This window comes from Oncorhynchus keta, unplaced genomic scaffold (genome assembly GCF_023373465.1).
Source record: "Oncorhynchus keta strain PuntledgeMale-10-30-2019 unplaced genomic scaffold, Oket_V2 Un_contig_1254_pilon_pilon, whole genome shotgun sequence".
NCBI classification, from domain to species: Eukaryota; Metazoa; Chordata; class Actinopteri; order Salmoniformes; family Salmonidae; genus Oncorhynchus; species Oncorhynchus keta.
The window spans coordinates 136,134-154,143 of record NW_026277910.1 but is presented as its reverse complement, the minus strand read 5'-3'; the positions used below and the strand labels follow the sequence as shown (position 1 = coordinate 154,143).

General features: G+C 45.0%; 1 protein-coding gene and 3 long non-coding RNA genes across 30 annotated transcripts in view; 1 reads left to right on the top strand and 3 right to left on the bottom strand.

Moving 5' to 3' along the window:
* Nucleotides 1-7,539: 7,539 nt before the first annotated feature.
* Nucleotides 7,540-18,010, bottom strand: part of LOC127917973 (complement factor D-like) — a 35,446-nt gene continuing 24,975 nt past the window's right edge. Inside the window, exons 3-6 of one of the 3 annotated variants that reach the window (XM_052501130.1) lie at nt 15,375-15,516; nt 14,825-15,085; nt 8,482-8,569; nt 7,540-8,217 (exon numbers count right to left, since the gene is read on the bottom strand). In XM_052501130.1, the coding sequence (XP_052357090.1) occupies nt 8,156-8,217; nt 8,482-8,569; nt 14,825-15,085; nt 15,375-15,516 (553 nt within the window). In that variant the 3' untranslated portion in view covers nt 7,540-8,155. Of the gene's footprint in view, nt 8,570-14,824; nt 15,086-15,374; nt 15,517-18,010 lie in introns of all 3 variants that reach the window. The other 2 variants (XR_008098149.1, XM_052501129.1) reach the window with 2 other exon arrangements.
* Nucleotides 9,695-14,582, bottom strand: LOC127917979 (uncharacterized). Its single transcript, XR_008098184.1, has 4 exons — nt 14,456-14,582; nt 14,254-14,321; nt 13,244-13,447; nt 9,695-12,976 (listed from the first exon to the last, which is right to left on the bottom strand). It is a non-coding gene; the product is annotated as an uncharacterized LOC127917979 (long non-coding RNA).
* Nucleotides 10,339-14,567, top strand: LOC127917977 (uncharacterized). 19 transcript variants are annotated; one of them, XR_008098181.1, is made up of 8 exons: nt 10,481-10,587; nt 10,656-10,791; nt 10,928-11,063; nt 11,335-11,402; nt 11,674-11,809; nt 12,014-12,149; nt 13,673-13,740; nt 13,807-13,951. It is a non-coding gene; the product is annotated as an uncharacterized LOC127917977 (long non-coding RNA). The 19 variants fall into 19 exon arrangements; XR_008098178.1 differs by lacking the exon at nt 13,673-13,740 and adding an exon at nt 13,538-13,605; XR_008098179.1 differs by lacking the exon at nt 13,673-13,740 and adding an exon at nt 13,268-13,335.
* LOC127917975 (uncharacterized) lies at nt 15,714-18,004 on the bottom strand. 7 transcript variants are annotated; one of them, XR_008098154.1, is made up of 4 exons: nt 17,630-18,004; nt 16,262-17,485; nt 16,127-16,198; nt 15,714-15,982 (listed from the first exon to the last, which is right to left on the bottom strand). It is a non-coding gene; the product is annotated as an uncharacterized LOC127917975 (long non-coding RNA). The 7 variants fall into 7 exon arrangements; XR_008098152.1 differs by having other exon boundaries at nt 15,714-16,054; nt 16,334-17,485; XR_008098150.1 differs by having other exon boundaries at nt 16,334-17,485.

Genomic DNA, 18,010 nt, shown 5'->3' with positions numbered 1-18,010 from the left:
ACAATAAGCACAGCCATTTTCCAGCTAAATATAGCATTCACTAAAAGCAGAAATAGAGATATAATTAATCACTAACCTTGAATTATCTTCATCAGAAGACACCCATAGGACTTCATGTTACACAATACATGCATGTTTTGTTTGATAGAGTTCATATTTATATAAAAAAAATCTGAATTTACATTGGCGCGTTAGATTCACTAGTTCCAAAAACATCAAGTGATTTTGCAAAGCCACATCGATTCAACAGAAATACTCATCATAAATGTAGATGATAATACAAGTTATACACATGGAATTATAATAAAACCGCTGTGTCAGATTTTTTTTTTTATGTACGGAAAAAGCAACCCATGCAATAATCTGAGACGGAGCTCAGAACAGTAGCCAAATTAGCCGCCATGTATTAGTCAGCAGAAACCAGAAAATACATGATAAATGTTTCCTTATGTCACACCCTGGCCTTAGTTATCTTTGTTTTCTTTATTATTTTGGTTAGGTCAGGGTGTGACATGGGGGATTTCTGTGTACTCCTGGTCTAGGGGTTTTTGTATGTTTATGGGGCTGTTCCCTTTCTAGGTAGTTTTGTAGGTCTATGGTTGCCTAGATTGGTTCTCAATTAGAGGCAGCTGTCTATCGTTGTCTCTGATTGGGAACCATATTTAGGCAGTCATATTCTGTAGGTACTTTGTGGGTGGTTGTCTTCTGTCTTTGTGTCATTGCACCAGATAGGACTGTTTCCGTTTTCATTTGTTCTTTTGCATTTTGTAGTGTTCTCATGTATATTCTTTATTAAACATGTTGAACTCTAACCATGCTGCATTTTGGTCCTCCTCTCCTTTAGCAGAAGAAAACCGTTACAGAATCACCCACCACAACAGGACCAAGCAGCGTGGTAATGGGCAGGAGCAGGGGAGGTAGCGATGTCAGGATTTCTGGACATGGGAGCAGAATCTGGACTATACAACTTGCCAGAGCCGCCAGTCTGCAAGGAGCCGCCAGAGCCGCCAGTCTGCCAGGAGCCGCCACAGCCGCCATTCAGCCAGGATCTGCCAGAGCCGCCATTCAGCCAGGATCTGCCAGAGCCGTCAGTCAGCCAGGAGCTGCCAGAGCTATCAACCAGCCTGAGCTACCCCTCAGTCCTGAGCTACCCCTCAGTCCGGAGGAGTTGGTTTAGTCCAGAATGGCCCTTTAGTAGGGTTGCCAATCCTTGGTCGGCGGCGAGGGTCGCCTTTCCTAGGAAGAGACTAAAGTGGACAAAGACTATGGTGGAGTGGGGTCCACTTCCCGCATCAGAGCCGCCACCGTGGACAGACGCCCACCCAGACCCTTCTGTCTTTGTGTCATTGCACCAGATAGGTCTGTTTCGGTTTTCACATTTGTTGTTTTGTATTTTGTAGTGTTCTCGTGTTTGGTCTTTATTAAACACGTTGAACTCTAACCACGCTGCATTTTGGTCCTCCACTCCTTCAGCCGAAGAAAACCGTTACACCTTACCTTTGATGCACTTCATCAGAATGCAGTCCTAGGAATCCCAAGGTCCACAATAAATGCTTGATTTGTTAGAAAATGTCTGTTATTGATGTCCAATTAGATACTTTGGTTAGCGCATTTGGTAAACAATTCTAAAGTCTCAAAGCGCGTCCATTATAACGTGACAAAATGCCCAAAGGTTCCGTAACAGTCAGTAGAAACATGTCAATAAAGGAGAGGAGGAGACTGATGAAGGAGACTAGAAGAGAGGAGGAGACTGATGGAGGAGACTAGAAGAGTGGAGAAGACTGATGGAGGAGACTTGAATGAAGGAGATGAGGAGCCTGATGTAGGAGACTAGAAGACAGGAGAGGAGGAGCCTGATGAAGGTGACTAGAAGACAGGAGAGGAGGAGCCTGGTGGAGGAGACGAGAAGAGAGGAGAGGAGGAGCCTGATGTAGGAGACTAGAAGACAGGAGAGGAGGAGTCTGATGGAGGAGACTAGAAGAGAGGAGAGGAGGAGACTGATGGAGGAGCCTAGAAGAGAGGAGAGGAGGAGACTGATGTAGGAGACTAGAATAAAGGAGAGGAGGAGCCTGATGGAGGAGACTAGAATAAAGGAGAGGAGGAGTCTGATGAAGGAGACTAGAATAAAGGAGAGGAGACTGATGAAAGAGACTACAAGACAGGAGAGGAGACTGATTAAGGAGACTAGAAGAGAGGAGGAGACTGATGGAGGAGACTAGAAGAGTGGAGGAGCCTGATGGAGGAGTCTAGAAGAGTGGAGGAGCCTGATGGAGGTGTCTAGAAGAGAGGACGAGACTGATGGAGGAGACTAGAATAAAGGAGAGGAGGAGCCTGATTAAGGACACTAGAAGAGAGGAGGAGACTGATGGAGGAGACTACAAGAGAGGAGGAGACTGATGGAGGAGGCTAGAAGAGAGGAGGAGATTAGAAGAGTGGAGGAGACTGATGGAGGAGACAATAATAAAGGAGAGGAGGAGACTGATGGAGGAGTCTAGAAGAAAGGAGAGGAGGATACTGATGGAGGAGACCAGAATAAAGGAGAGGAGGAGACTGATGTAGGAGACCAGAATAAAGGAGAGGAGGAGACTGATGTAGGAGACTAGAATAAAGGAGAGTAGTCTGACGAAGGAGACTAGAAAGGAGGAGAGGGGATGCCTGATGGAGGAGACTAGAAGACAGGAGAGGAGGAGACTGATGAAGGTGACTAGAAGACAGGAGAGGAGGAGCCTGATTTAGGAGAATAGAAGAGAGGAGAGGAGGAGTCTAATGGAGGAGAATAGAAGAGAGGAGAGTAGGAGACTGATGGGGGAGACTAGAATAAAGGAGGGGAAGAGACAATGAAGGAGCCTAGAATAAAGGAGAGGAGTAGACTGATGGAGGAGACCAGAATAAAGGAGAGGAAACTGATGAAGGAGGTTAGAACACAGGAGAGGAGGAGCCTGATGGAGAAGATTATAAGAGAGGAGAGGAGGTGCCTGATAGAGGAGATGAGAAGAGAGGAGAGGAGGAGACTGATGGAGGAGATAAGAAGAGAGGAGAGGAGGAGACTGATGTAGGAGACTAGACGACAGGAGAGGAGGAGAGTGATGTAGGAGACTAGAAGACAGGAGAGGAGGAGACTGATGGAGGAGACTAGAAGAGGGGAGAGGAGGAGACTGATGAAGGAGACCAGAATAAAGGTGAGGAGGAGAGTGATGGAGGAGACTAGAAGACAGGAGAGGAGGAGACTGATGGAGGAGACTAGAAGAGGGGAGAGGAGGAGACTGATGAAGGTGACTAGCAGACAGGAGAGCAGGAGCCTGATAGAGGAGACTAGAAGAGAGGAGAGGAGGAGCCTGATGGAGGAGACTAGAAGACAGGAGAGGAGGATACTGATTTAGGAGACTAGAATAAAGGAGAGGAGGAGTCTGATGTAGGAGACTAGAATAAAGGAGAGGAGACTGATGGAGGAGACTAGAATAAAGGAGAGGAGGAGACTGATGGAGGAGGCTAGAATAAAGGAGAGGAGGAGACTGATTTAGGAGACCAGAATGGAGGAGAGGAGGAGCCTGATGGAGGAGACTAGAAGACAGGAGAGGAGGAGAGTGATGTACGAGACTAGAATAAAGGAGAGGAGACTGATGCAGGAGACTAGAATAAAGGTGAGGAGGAGAGTGATGGAGGAGACTAGAAGACAGGTGAGGAGGAGACTGATGGAGGAGACTAGAAGACAGGTGAGGAGGAGACTGATGGAGGAGACTAGAAGAGAGGAGGAGACTGATGGAGGAGACTAGAAGAGAGGAGGAGCCTGATGGAGGAGACTAGAAGAGTGGAGGAGACTGATTTAGGAGACTAGAATAAAGGAGAGGAGGAGCCTGGTGGAGGAGACTAGAAGAGAGGAGGAGACTGATGGAGGAGACTAGAAGAGAGGAGGAGACTGATGGAGGAGACTAGAAGAGTGGGGGAGACTGATGGAGGAGACTAGAATAAAGGTGAGGAGGAGAGTGATGGAGGAGACTAGAATAGAGGAGGAGACTGATGGAGGTGACTAGAATAAAGGTGAGGAGGAGAGTGATGGAGGAGACTAGAAGACAGGAGAGGAGGAGAGTGATGGAGGAGACTAGAATAAAGGTGAGGAGGAGAGTGATGGAGGAGACTAGAAGACAGGAGAGGAGGAGACTGAATTAGAATTGAATTGACTAGAATTGGCTTCCTATTTCGCATCAAAGCATCCTTCACTCATGCTGACAAACATACCCTCGTAAAACTTGTACGTTCTCGTTGTTTTTTTTATTTTACCTTTATTTTTACGGCTACCGCCCCGTAGCACTCACTTCCGTCATCATGAAGTGCTTTGAGAGACTAGTCAAGGACCATATCACCTCCACCCTACCTGACACCCTAGACCCACTCCAATTTGCTTACCGCCCAAATAGGTCCACAGACGATGCAATCTCAACCACACTGCACACTGCCCTAACCCATCTGGACAAGAGGAATACCTATGTGAGAATGCTGTTCATCGACTACAGCTCGGCTTTTAACACCATAGTGCCCTCCAAGCTCGTCATCAAGCTCGAGACCCTGGGTCTCGACCCCGCCCTGTGCAACTGGGTACTGGACTTCCTGACGGGCCACCCCCAGGTGGTGAGGGTAGGCAACAACATCTCCACCCCGCTGATCCTCAACACTGGGGCCCCACAAGGGTGCGTTCTGAGCCCTCTCCTGTACTCCCTGTTCACCCACGACTGCGTGGCCACGCACGTCTCCAACTCAATCATCAAGTTTGCGGACGACACAACAGTGGTAGGCTTGATTACCAACAACGACGAGATGGCCTACAGGGAGGAGGTGAGGGCCCTCGGAGTGTGGTGTCAGGAAAATAACCTCACACTCAACGTCAACAAAACTAAGGAGATGATTGTGGACTTCAGGAAACAGCAGAGGGAACACCCCCCTATCCACATCGATGGAACAGTAGTGGAGAGGGTAGTAAGTTTTAAGTTCCTCGGCGTACACATCACAGACAAACTGAATTGGTCCACCCACACAGACAGCATTGTGAAGAAGGCGCAGCAGCGCCTCTTCAACCTCAGGAGGCTGAAGAAATTCGGCTTGCCACCAAAAGCACTCCCAAACTTCTACAGATGCACAATCGAGAGCATCCTGTCGGGCTGTATCACTGCCTGGTACGGCAACTGCTCCGCCCACAACCGTAAGGCTCTCCAGAGGGTAGTGAGTTCTGCACAACGCATCACCGGGGGCAAACTACCTGCCCTCCAGGACACCTACACCACCCGATGTCACAGGAAGGCCATAAAGATCATCAAGGACAGCAACCACCCGAGCCACTGCCTGTTCACCCCGCTATCATCCAGAAGGCGAGGTCAGTACAGGTGCATCAAAGCTGGGACTGAGAGACTGAAAAACAGCTTCTATCTCAAGGCCATCAGACTGTTAAACAGCCACCACTAACATTGAGTGGCTGCTGCAAACACACTGACTCAACTCCAGCCACTTTAATAATGGGAATTGATGGGAAATGATGTAAAATATATCACTAGCCACTTTAAACAATGCTACCTAATATAATGTTTACATACCCTGCATTATTAATCTCATATGTATCTGTAAATACTGTACTCTATATCATCTACTGTATCCTTATTTAATAACCTCTTGGAGATAGGGCTGAATACTGCCCCCTTTGGAGGAAGTGCGTGCCCATAGTAAACTGAAAATATTGTTTTCCCAAAATTGCTAATATATGCATATAATAATTATTATTGAATGGAAAACACTCTAAAGTTTCTAAAACTGTTGAAATTATGTCTGTATGTAAAGCAGAACTCTCAGGGCAGCCATTCTCCCAAACTCTCTCTTGGCAAAGTTGGGCCAACTTTGACGTCATCGCCTCCACCCTTCCCAAGCAGCTCGCGATCTGGGAACAGTTTGTATATGTTCAGCACGATGTCTGCTTTCAAATGGCACATTCATTGTGAGAATCTCGTGCGCCCTCATCCTTTGGCGGGCAAAAACGTTCGGGTCACTCGAAAATACATGCACTCTATTGCGCGCGGCCGATTTGGGGCGCTTTCTTTTCCAAGAAACACCAATTGATGTCAGTTTGTTTGTTCGCGCTGATCATTGTTTTACGTGTTAAAAACATCATAAAGCTCGATTCTGCACTTAGTTTGACCAGTTTAGTTGACATATAATATGTAATTTTGTTTTGATGCGCAAGAGTGCGGGACCAGAAGTCATTTTGGGTGCATTTCAGCTGAAGCTGTTAGCATATGCTAATACAGAGACACACAACTTGAAACCAAACGATGTATTGGGTAAGTATGACTCCTTCTACGTCTTCTGATCGAAGAACATCAAAGGTAAGGGAATATTTATGTGGTTATTTTCGGTTTCTGTGGACTCCAAACGTAGAGGAGACATACTGCCAATATCTGAGCGCCGTCTCAGTATAGCCTAGTGAACGAATTCTGTAACGTTAAAAATAAATGTAACACAGCGGTTGCATTAAGAAGAAGTGTATCTTTGTAACTATATGTAGAACATGTATATTTAGTCATGTTTATTGCTTGTTATCTGACGTTATCTGTCGGAGCTATCATCATTTCTCCGGACATTTGAGTAGCATTTTTTGAAATGTCGTCATTGTAAACAGAGATTTATGGATATAAATGTCATATTATTGAAAAAAACAGAAATGTACTGTGTAACATGTCATATTACTGTCATCTGATGAAGATTTTCAAAAGGTTAGTGAATTATTTATTTTTTAATCCTACTTTTAAATTTGATATTTTCTGGGACAAAATGGCTGCCTCTTGTCTTTTGTTTCGGTGGTGATCTAATATAAATATGTGCTATGTTTTCGCCGTAAAACATTTTAGAAATCTGACTTGCTGGGTAGATGAACAAGGTGTTTATCTTTCATTTGAGCTATTGGACTTGTTAAGGTGTGGAGGTTAAATATTTCTAAGAATATTTCTTTGCATTTTGCGTTATGGTAATGAGCTTGAGCCGTAGTCACGACCCCGGATCCGGGATGGGTAACATCAAGAGGTTTTAATACATGTATCACTAGCCACTTTAACTATGCCACTTTGTTTACATACTCATCTCATATGTATATACTGTACTCAATACCATCTACTGTATCCTTATGTAATACATGTATCACTAGCCACTTTAACTATGCCACTTTGTTTACATACTCATCTCATATGTATATACTGCACTCAATACCATCTACTGTATCTTGCCTATGCCGCTCTGTACCATCACTCATTCATATATCTTTATGTACATATTCTTTATCCCCTTACACTTGTGTCTATAAGGTAGTAGTTTTGGAATTGTTAGCTAGATTGCTTGTTGGTTATTACTGCATTGTCGGAACTAGAAGCACAAGCATTTCGCTACACTCGCACTAACATCTGCTAACCATGTGTATGTGACAAATAAAAATGGATTTGATTTGATTTGATTTGAACTAGCCTACCTGGTTAAATAAAGGTGAAATAAAAAAACTAAACAAAAACATAATGTATGCATGGTTTTAATTCTGCTTACACATGTCACAAAATGTTTGAACTTTTCACAGTATATTTGCCCAAAACATGTAAGATTGAAACATTTACCCAAAACTACAATGACTTCATTGATTCATGCATATGGTTTATTTGGGTGATTTTTACATAAGGAATGATTATATGTTTCATAAAGTGGTATAATATAATTAATATTGTTTTACTATGTTACTAAGCCATGGTCCTATGAGGCCTTGTCAAAATTAGTGCACTACATATGGAATATATTTGGGACACAACATTCTTCTATTGGTCTTGTCTATCCACTGGCTGTAGTGGGAGATGGGGGTGTATAAACCAGGCTTCTATTGAGTCATGGTCTTGTCTATCCACTGGCTGTAGTGGGAGATGGTTGTGTATAAACCAGGCTTCTATTGAGTCGTGGTCTTGTCTATCCACTGGCTGTAGTGGGAGATGGTTGTGTATAAACCAGGCTTCTATTGAGTCGTGGTCTTGTCTATCCACTGGCTGTAGTGGGAGATGGTTGTGTATAAACCAGGCTTCTATTGAGTCATGGTCTTGTCTATCCACTGGCTGTAGTGGGAGATGGTTGTGTATAAACCAGGCTTCTATTGAGTCATGGTCTTGTCTATCCACTGGCTGTAGTGGGAGATGGTTGTGTATAAACCAGGCTTCTATTGAGTCATGGTCTTGTCTATCCACTGGCTGTAGTGGGAGATGGGGGTGTATAAACCAGGCTTCTATTGAGTCATGGTCTTGTCTATCCACTGGCTGTAGTGGGAGATGGGGATGTATAAACCAGGCTTCTATTGAGTCATGGTCTTGTCTATCCACTGGCTGTAGTGGGAGATGGTTGTGTATAAACCAGGCTTCTATTGAGTCATGGTCTTGTCTATCCACTGGCTGTAGTGGGAGATGGTTGTGTATAAACCAGGCTTCTTGCTGGATCCACACTTCTTTCCTCCATTTGAAGTGATCCCAACTGCTACACCATTATACAGGAGAGGACCTCCAGAATCACCCTGCGGGATCACACACACACACACACACACACACACACACACACACACACACACACACACACACACACACACACACACACACACACACACACACACACACACACACACACATTTAATAGACATCTAAAGGTTATTTCTGTCATTACATATATATTTAATTGAACCCATATTTGCCGACTTTCGTCCACTTAGAACACATTCTCATTTTCAGCATTGACCTGAGAAATAGTTACAGGGGAGAGGAGGGGGAATGAATGAGCCAATTATAAATGAAAGTAGAAAATGTTGAGGGATATTGGTTATTTCTGTCTATCTATACATCATCAGGAATTTATCAATGGAAGATTTAGACATATTTATTTAAATGGAGGATGTAGACATATTAATATAATTGGAGGATTTATTCAAATTATTTAAATGGGAGATCTAGACATATTATGTAAATGTTTGATTTATTTAAATTAATTTAAATGGGAGATCTAGACATATTATGTAAATGGAGTAATTATTCTAATTTAAATGGAAGACTTATTCAAATTAATTTACATGGAAGATCTAGACATATTAATGTAAATGGAAGATTTATTCAATTTAATTTAAATGGAAGATTTACACTCATTAATGTAATTGCGAAGATGTAGACATATTAATGTAAATAGAAGATGTGGACATATTAATGTAAATAGATGTAGACATATTAATGTAAATAGAATATGTAGACATATTAATGTAAATAGATGATGTAGACATATTAATATAAATAGATGTAGACATATTAATATAAATAGATGTAGACATATTAATGTAAATAGATGTAGACATATTAATATAAATAGATATAGACATATTAATGTAAATAGATGTAGACATATTAATGTAAATAGAATTAGACATATTAATATAAATAGATGTAGACATATTAATATAAATAGATGTAGACATATTAATATAAATAGATATAGACATATTAATGTAAATAGATGTAGACATATTAATGTAAATAGAATTAGACATATTAATGTAAATAGAAGTAGACATATTAATATAAATAGATGTAGACATATTAATATAAATAGATGTAGACATATTAATGTAAAGAGATGTAGACATATTAATATAAATAGATGTAGACATGTTAATGTAAATAGAAGGTGGAGACATATTAATGTAAATAGAATTAGACATATTAATGTAAATAGAAGTAGACATATTAATGTAAATAGATGTAGACACATTAATATAAATAGATATAGACATATTAATGTAAATAGATGTAGACATATTAATGTAAATAGATGTAGACATATTAATATAAATAGATATAGACATATTAATGTAAATAGATGTAGACACATTCAAGTAAATGGTAGATTTAGACATATTATTGTGAAGTTCACATGTAGACATCCTGTCTCAGTCTCCGGTATTCACCCTGCAGTAGTTTATGTGTCGGGGGTCTTGGGTCAGTCTGTTATACCTGGAGTATTTCTCCAGTGTCCCGTTTGAATTTAAGTATCTCTCCCTCTCTCTCTCTCTCTCTCTCTCTCTGGGGACCTGAGCCCTTGGACCATGACTCAGGACTACCTGGCATGATGACTCCTTGTTGTCCCCAGTTCACCTGGCCGTGCTGCTGCTCCAGTTTCAGCTGTTCTGCCTGCGCGTATGGAACCCTGAACTATTCACTGTGATTATTATTATTTGACCATGATGGTCATTTATGAACAGTTGAACATCTTGGCCATGTTCTGTTATAATCTCCACCAGGCACAGCCAGAAGAGGACTGGCCACCCCTCAGAGCCTGGTTCCTCTCTAGGTTTATAATCTCCACCCCGCGTAGCCATAAGAGGACTGGCCACCCCTCAGAGCCTGGTTCCTCTCTAGGTTTATAATCTCCACCCCGCGTAGCCATAAGAGGACTGGCCACCCCTCAGAGCCTGGTTCCTCTCTAGATTTATAATCTCCACCCCGCGTAGCCATAAGAGGACTGGCCACCCCTCAGAGCCTGGTTCCTCTCTAGGTTTATAATCTCCACCCCGCGTAGCCATAAGAGGACTGGCCACCCCCCAGAGCCTGGTTCCTCTCTAGGTTTATAATCTCCACCCCGCGTAGCCATAAGAGGACTGGCCACCCCTCAGAGCCTGGTTCCTCTCTAGGTTTATAATCTCCACCCCGCGTAGCCATAAGAGGACTGGCCACCCCTCAGAGCCTGGTTCCTCTCTAGGTTTATAATCTCCACCCGGCGTAGCCATAAGAGGACTGGCCACCCCTCAGAGCCTGGTTCCTCTCTAGGTTTATAATCTCCACCCGGCGTAGCCAGAAGAGGACTGGCCACCCCTCAGAGCCTGGTTCCTCTCTAGGTTTATAATCTCCACCCCGCGTAGCCAGAAGAGGACTGGCCACCCCTCAGAGCCTGGTTCCTCTCTAGGTTTATAATCTCCACCCCGCGTAGCCATAAGAGGACTGGCCACCCCTCAGAGCCTGGTTCCTCTCTAGGTTTATAATCTCCACCCCGCGTAGCCATAAGAGGACTGGCCACCCCCCAGAGCCTGGTTCCTCTCTAGGTTTATAATCTCCACCCCGCGTAGCCATAAGAGGACTGGCCACCCCTCAGAGCCTGGTTCCTCTCTAGGTTTATAATCTCCACCCCGCGTAGCCATAAGAGGACTGGCCACCCCTCAGAGCCTGGTTCCTCTCTAGGTTTATAATCTCCACCCGCGTAGCCATAAGAGGACTGGCCACCCCTCAGAGCCTGGTTCCTCTCTAGGTTTATAATCTCCACCCCGCGTAGCCATAAGAGGACTGGCCACCCCTCAGAGCCTGGTTCCTCTCTAGGTTTATAATCTCCACCCGCGTAGCCATAAGAGGACTGGCCACCCCTCAGAGCCTGGTTCCTCTCTAGGTTTATAATCTCCACCCCGCGTAGCCATAAGAGGACTGGCCACCCCTCAGAGCCTGGTTCCTCTCTAGGTTTATAATCTCCACCCCGCGTAGCCATAAGAGGACTGGCCACCCCTCAGAGCCTGGTTCCTCTCTAGGTTTATAATCTCCACCCCGCGTAGCCGTAAGAGGACTGGCCACCCCTCAGAGCCTGGTTCCTCTCTAGGTTTATAATCTCCACCCCGCGTAGCCATAAGAGGACTGGCCACCCCTCAGAGCCTGGTTCCTCTCTAGGTTTATAATCTCCACCCCGCGTAGCCAGAAGAGGACTGGCCACCCCTCAGAGCCTGGTTCCTCTCTAGGTTTATAATCTCCACCCCGCGTAGCCATAAGAGGACTGGCCACCCCTCAGAGCCTGGTTCCTCTCTAGGTTTATAATCTCCACCCCGCGTAGCCGTAAGAGGACTGGCCACCCCTCAGAGCCTGGTTCCTCTCTAGGTTTATAATCTCCACCCCGCGTAGCCATAAGAGGACTGGCCACCCCTCAGAGCCTGGTTCCTCTCTAGGTTTATAATCTCCACCCCGCGTAGCCAGAAGAGGACTGGCCACCCCTCAGAGCCTGGTTCCTCTCTAGGTTTATAATCTCCACCCCGCGTAGCCATAAGAGGACTGGCCACCCCTCAGAGCCTGGTTCCTCTCTAGGTTTCTTCCTAGGTTTTGGCCTGCATTGCTTCCTGTTTGGGGTTTTAGGCTGGGTTTCTGTAGAGCACTTTGATATATCAGCTAATGTAAGAAGGGCTATATAAGTACATTTGATTTGATTTGACATATGAATATAAATGGCAGATGTAGACGTGTAAAAGTGAATGAACATGTAGACATATTAATATAAATAGATGTAGACACATTAATATAAATAGATATAGACATATTAATGTAAATAGATGTAGACATATTAATGTAAATAGATGTAGACATATTAATATAAATAGATATAGACATATTAATGTAAATAGATGTAGACACATTCAAGTAAATGGTAGATTTAGACATATTATTGTGAAGTTCACATATCGACATCCTGTCTCAGTCTCCGGTATTCACCCTGCAGTAGTTTATGTGTCGGGGGGCTTGGGTCAGTCTGTTATACCTGGAGTATTTCTCCAGTGTCCCGTTTGAATTTAAGTATCTCTCCCTCTCTCTCTCTCTCTCTCTCTCTGGGGACCTGAGCCCTTGGACCATGACTCAGGACTACCTGGCATGATGACTCCTTGTTGTCCCCAGTTCACCTGGCCGTGCTGCTGCTCCAGTTTCAGCTGTTCTGCCTGCGCGTATGGAACCCTGAACTATTCACTGTGATTATTATTATTTGACCATGATGGTCATTTATGAACAGTTGAACATCTTGGCCATGTTCTGTTATAATCTCCACCAGGCACAGCCAGAAGAGGACTGGCCACCCCTCAGAGCCTGGTTCCTCTCTAGGTTTATAATCTCCACCCCGCGTAGCCATAAGAGGACTGGCCACCCTCAGAGCCTGGTTCCTCTCTAGGTTTATAATCTCCACCCCGCGTAGCCATAAGAGGACTGGCCACCCTCAGAGCCTGGTTCCTCTCTAGATTTATAATCTCCACCCCGCGTAGCCATAAGAGGACTGGCCACCCTCAGAGCCTGGTTCCTCTCTAGGTTTATAATCTCCACCCCGCGTAGCCATAAGAGGACTGGCCACCCCCAGAGCCTGGTTCCTCTCTAGGTTTATAATCTCCACCCCGCGTAGCCATAAGAGGACTGGCCACCCTCAGAGCCTGGTTCCTCTCTAGGTTTATAATCTCCACCCCGCGTAGCCATAAGAGGACTGGCCACCCCTCAGAGCCTGGTTCCTCTCTAGGTTTATAATCTCCACCCGGCGTAGCCATAAGAGGACTGGCCACCCCTCAGAGCCTGGTTCCTCTCTAGGTTTATAATCTCCACCCGGCGTAGCCAGAAGAGGACTGGCCACCCTCAGAGCCTGGTTCCTCTCTAGGTTTATAATCTCCACCCCGCGTAGCCAGAAGAGGACTGGCCACCCTCAGAGCCTGGTTCCTCTCTAGGTTTATAATCTCCACCCCGCGTAGCCATAAGAGGACTGGCCACCCCTCAGAGCCTGGTTCCTCTCTAGGTTTATAATCTCCACCCCGCGTAGCCATAAGAGGACTGGCCACCCCCAGAGCCTGGTTCCTCTCTAGGTTTATAATCTCCACCCCGCGTAGCCATAAGAGGACTGGCCACCCCTCAGAGCCTGGTTCCTCTCTAGGTTTATAATCTCCACCCCGCGTAGCCATAAGGGACTGGCCACCCTCAGAGCCTGGTTCCTCTCTAGGTTTATAATCTCCACCCGCGTAGCCATAAGAGGACTGGCCACCCCTCAGAGCCTGGTTCCTCTCTAGGTTTATAATCTCCACCCCGCGTAGCCATAAGAGGACTGGCCACCCCTCAGAGCCTGGTTCCTCTCTAGGTTTATAATCTCCACCCGCGTAGCCATAAGAGGACTGGCCACCCCTCAGAGCCTGGTTCCTCTCTAGGTTTATAATCTCCACCCCGCGTAGCCATAAGAGGACTGGCCACCCTCAGAGCCTGGTTCCTCTCTAGGTTTATAATCTCCACCCCGCGTAGCCATAAGAGGACTGGCCACCCCTCAGAGCCTGGTTCCTCTCTAGGTTTATAATCTCCACCCCGCGTAGCCGTAAGAGGACTGGCCACCCTCAGAGCCTGGTTCCTCTCTAGGTTTATAATCTCCACCCCGCGTAGCCATAAGAGGACTGGCCACCCTCAGAGCCTGGTTCCTCTCTAGGTTTATAATCTCCACCCCGCGTAGCCAGAAGAGGACTGGCCACCCTCAGAGCCTGGTTCCTCTCTAGGTTTATAATCTCCACCCCGCGTAGCCATAAGAGGACTGGCCACCACTCAGAGCCTGGTTCCTCTCTAGGTTTATAATCTCCACCCCGCGTAGCCAGAAGAGGACTGGCCACCCTCAGAGCCTGGTTCCTCTCTAGGTTTATAATCTCCACCCCGCGTAGCCATAAGAGGACTGGCCACCCCTCAGAGCCTGGTTCCTCTCTAGGTTTCTTCCTAGGTTTTGGCCTGCATTGCTTCCTGTTTGGGGTTTTAGGCTGGGTTTCTGTAGAGCACTTTGATATATCAGCTAATGTAAGAAGGGCTATATAAGTACATTTGATTTGATTTGACATATGAATATAAATGGCAGATGTAGACGTGTAAAAGTGAATGAACATGTAGACATATTAATTCAAATGGAGGATGTAGACAATATTGAAGATCTGGTGGACTTATTTTTTATAGTCTACATTATTTTACAGATTATTTTGTGGTAGACTTACATCACAGGTGTCACTCTGTTTGCTGGCCGCACACAGCATGTTTTTGGTGAACTTCCTGCCATAGTAGTCACTGCGGCCGCATCGAACACGGTTCATCACAGCGATGACCAGTTCCTGTAGCTTGTCAGGACGTGACCCCAGGTTGTTCAGTGACCCCCACCCCGCCGTGTTGACCTCCTGTTCCGTGGCGGGGTCAGCCCCATCGTCCTTCTGGAACTTCAGGGACTTTACTGCATCACTGGCAATGATTGGCCGGTCCAGCTGCCAATCACAGAGTAGATTTCTTGCTCAGAGGCAAGAGAATGTGTAGAGTATGTCCCAACTGGCACCCTACTTCCTACATAGTGCACTACTTCTGACCAAAAAAGGAGTCAAAGTGGTCAAAGGTAGTGCACAATGACCGTAATAGGATGCCAAAATGGAGGCAAACCATAAGGGTGTCTTCAAACCATATACATAAACTGTTGAACTTGGATTGAATTGACCTGGCAGTTAAAGGGGACTGACACAGAGGAGAGAGAGAGAGAGACAAGACTGGTGTGTGACTTACCTTGACCAAAGCAATGTCATTATCATAGTTAGAGATGCTGAAATCAGGGTGACTGAACACTTGAACAATGTCAAAGGTTTGTTTAGAATCCTCCGGTTCGCTCAGAGAGTGAGCTCCTAGGACCACCTTCCTCCCTTCTGACCTGTCAATCAAAACAAACAGCACAAACAAAGATCAGTTACAACAACATAATGACGATGACGACAACACATGATGCTCTGAGCAGTGAATCATTTCATCATCATCATCATCATCATCATCATCATCATCATCATCATCATCATCATCATCATCTTCATCATCTTCACAAAATGTAGTTAATATAATTTATACATCAGTTTGATGGAACAATCTGAGCATCATTTTACTTTCCAATTGTCCATTTCCTGTAATTGTGCATATACAGTGAACTCGTACTACTGTAAAATGTTCCTATAATACCGCTACGGTAGAAACATGAGAACCTACACTACAGGAGAACTCACCCAGAGAGAAAGCATGTTCCTATAATACAGCTACGGTAGAAACATGAGAACCTACACTACAGGAGAACTCACCCAGAGAGAAAGCATGTTCCTATAATACCGCTACGGTAGAAACATGAGAACCTACACTACAGGAGAACTCACCCAGAGAGAAAGCATGTTCCTATAATACAGCTACGGTAGAAACATGAGAACCTACACTACAGGAGAACTCACCCAGAGAGAAAGCATGTTCCTATAATACCACTACGGTAGAAACATGAGAACCTACACTACAGGAGAACTCACCCAGAGAGAAAGCATGTTCCTATAATACCGCTACGGTAGAAACATGAGAACCTACACTACAGGAGAACTCACCCAGAGAGAAAGCATGTTCCTATAATACCGAAACATGAGAACCTACACTACAGGAGAACTCACCCAGAGAGAAAGCATGTTCCTATAATACCACTACGGTAGAAACATGAGAACCTACACTACAGGAGAACTCACCCAGAGAGAAAGCATGTTCCTATAATACCGCTACGGTAGAAACATGAGAACCTACACTACAGGAGAACTCACCCAGAGAGAAAGCATGTTCCTATAATACCGCTACGGTAGAAACATGAGAACCTACACTACAGGAGAACTCACCCAGAGAGAAAGCATGTTCCTATAATACCGCTACGGTAGAAACATGAGAACCTACACTACAGGAGAACTCACCCAGAGAGAAAGCATGTTCCTATAATACCGCTACGGTAGAAACATGAGAACCTACACTACAGGAGAACTCACCCAGAGAGAAAGCATGTTCCTATAATACCGCTACGGTAGAAACATGAGAACCTACACTACAGGAGAACTCACCCAGAGAGAAAGCATGTTCCTATAATACCGCTACGGTAGAAACATGAGAACCTACACTACAGGAGAACTCACCCAGAGAGAAAGCATGTTCCTATAATACCGCTACGGTAGAAACATGAGAACCTACACTACAGGAGAACTCACCCAGAGAGAAAGCATGTTCCTATAATACCGCTACGGTAGAAACATGAGAACCTACACTACAGGAGAACTCACCCAGAGAGAAAGCATGTTCCTATAATACCGCTACGGTAGAAACATGAGAACCTACACTACAGGAGAACTCACCCAGAGAGAAAGCATGTTCCTATAATACCGCTACGGTAGAAACATGAGAACCTACACTACAGGAGAACTCACCCAGAGAGAAAGCATGTTCCTATAATACCGCTACGGTAGAAACATGAGAACCTACACTACAGGAGAACTCACCCAGAGAGAAAGCATGTTCCTATAATACCGCTACGGTAGAAACATGAGAACCTACACTACAGGAGAACTCACCCAGAGAGAAAGCATGTTCCTATAATACCGCTACGGTAGAAACATGAGAACCTACACTACAGGAGAACTCACCCAGAGAGAAAGCATGTTCCTATAATACCGCTACGGTAGAAACATGAGAACCTACACTACAGGAGAACTCACCCAGAGAGAAAGCATGTTCCTATAATACCGCTACGGTAGAAACATGAGAACCTACACTACAGGAGAACTCACCCAGAGAGAAAGCATGTTCCTATAATACCGCTACGGTAGAAACATGAGAACCTACACTACAGGAGAACTCACCCAGAGAGAAAGCATGTTCCTATAATACCGCTACAGTAGAAACATGAGAACCTACACTACAGGAGAACTCACCCAGAGAGAAAGCATGTTCCTATAATACCACTACGGTAGAAACATGAGAACCTACACTACAGGAGAACTCACCCAGAGAGAAAGCATGTTCCTATAATACCGCTACGGTAGAAACATGAGAACCTACACTACAGGAGAACTCACCCAGAGAGAAAGCATGTTCCTATAATACCGCTACGGTAGAAACATGAGAACCTACACTACAGGAGAACTCACCCAGAGAGAAAGCATGTTCCTATAATACCGCTACGGTAGAAACATGAGAACCTACACTACAGGAGAACTCACCCAGAGAGAAAGCATGTTCCTATAATACCGCTACGGTAGAAACATGAGAACCTACACTACAGGAGAACTCACCCAGAGAGAAAGCATGTTCCTATAATACCGCTACGGTAGAAACATGAGAACCTACACTACAGGAGAACTCAC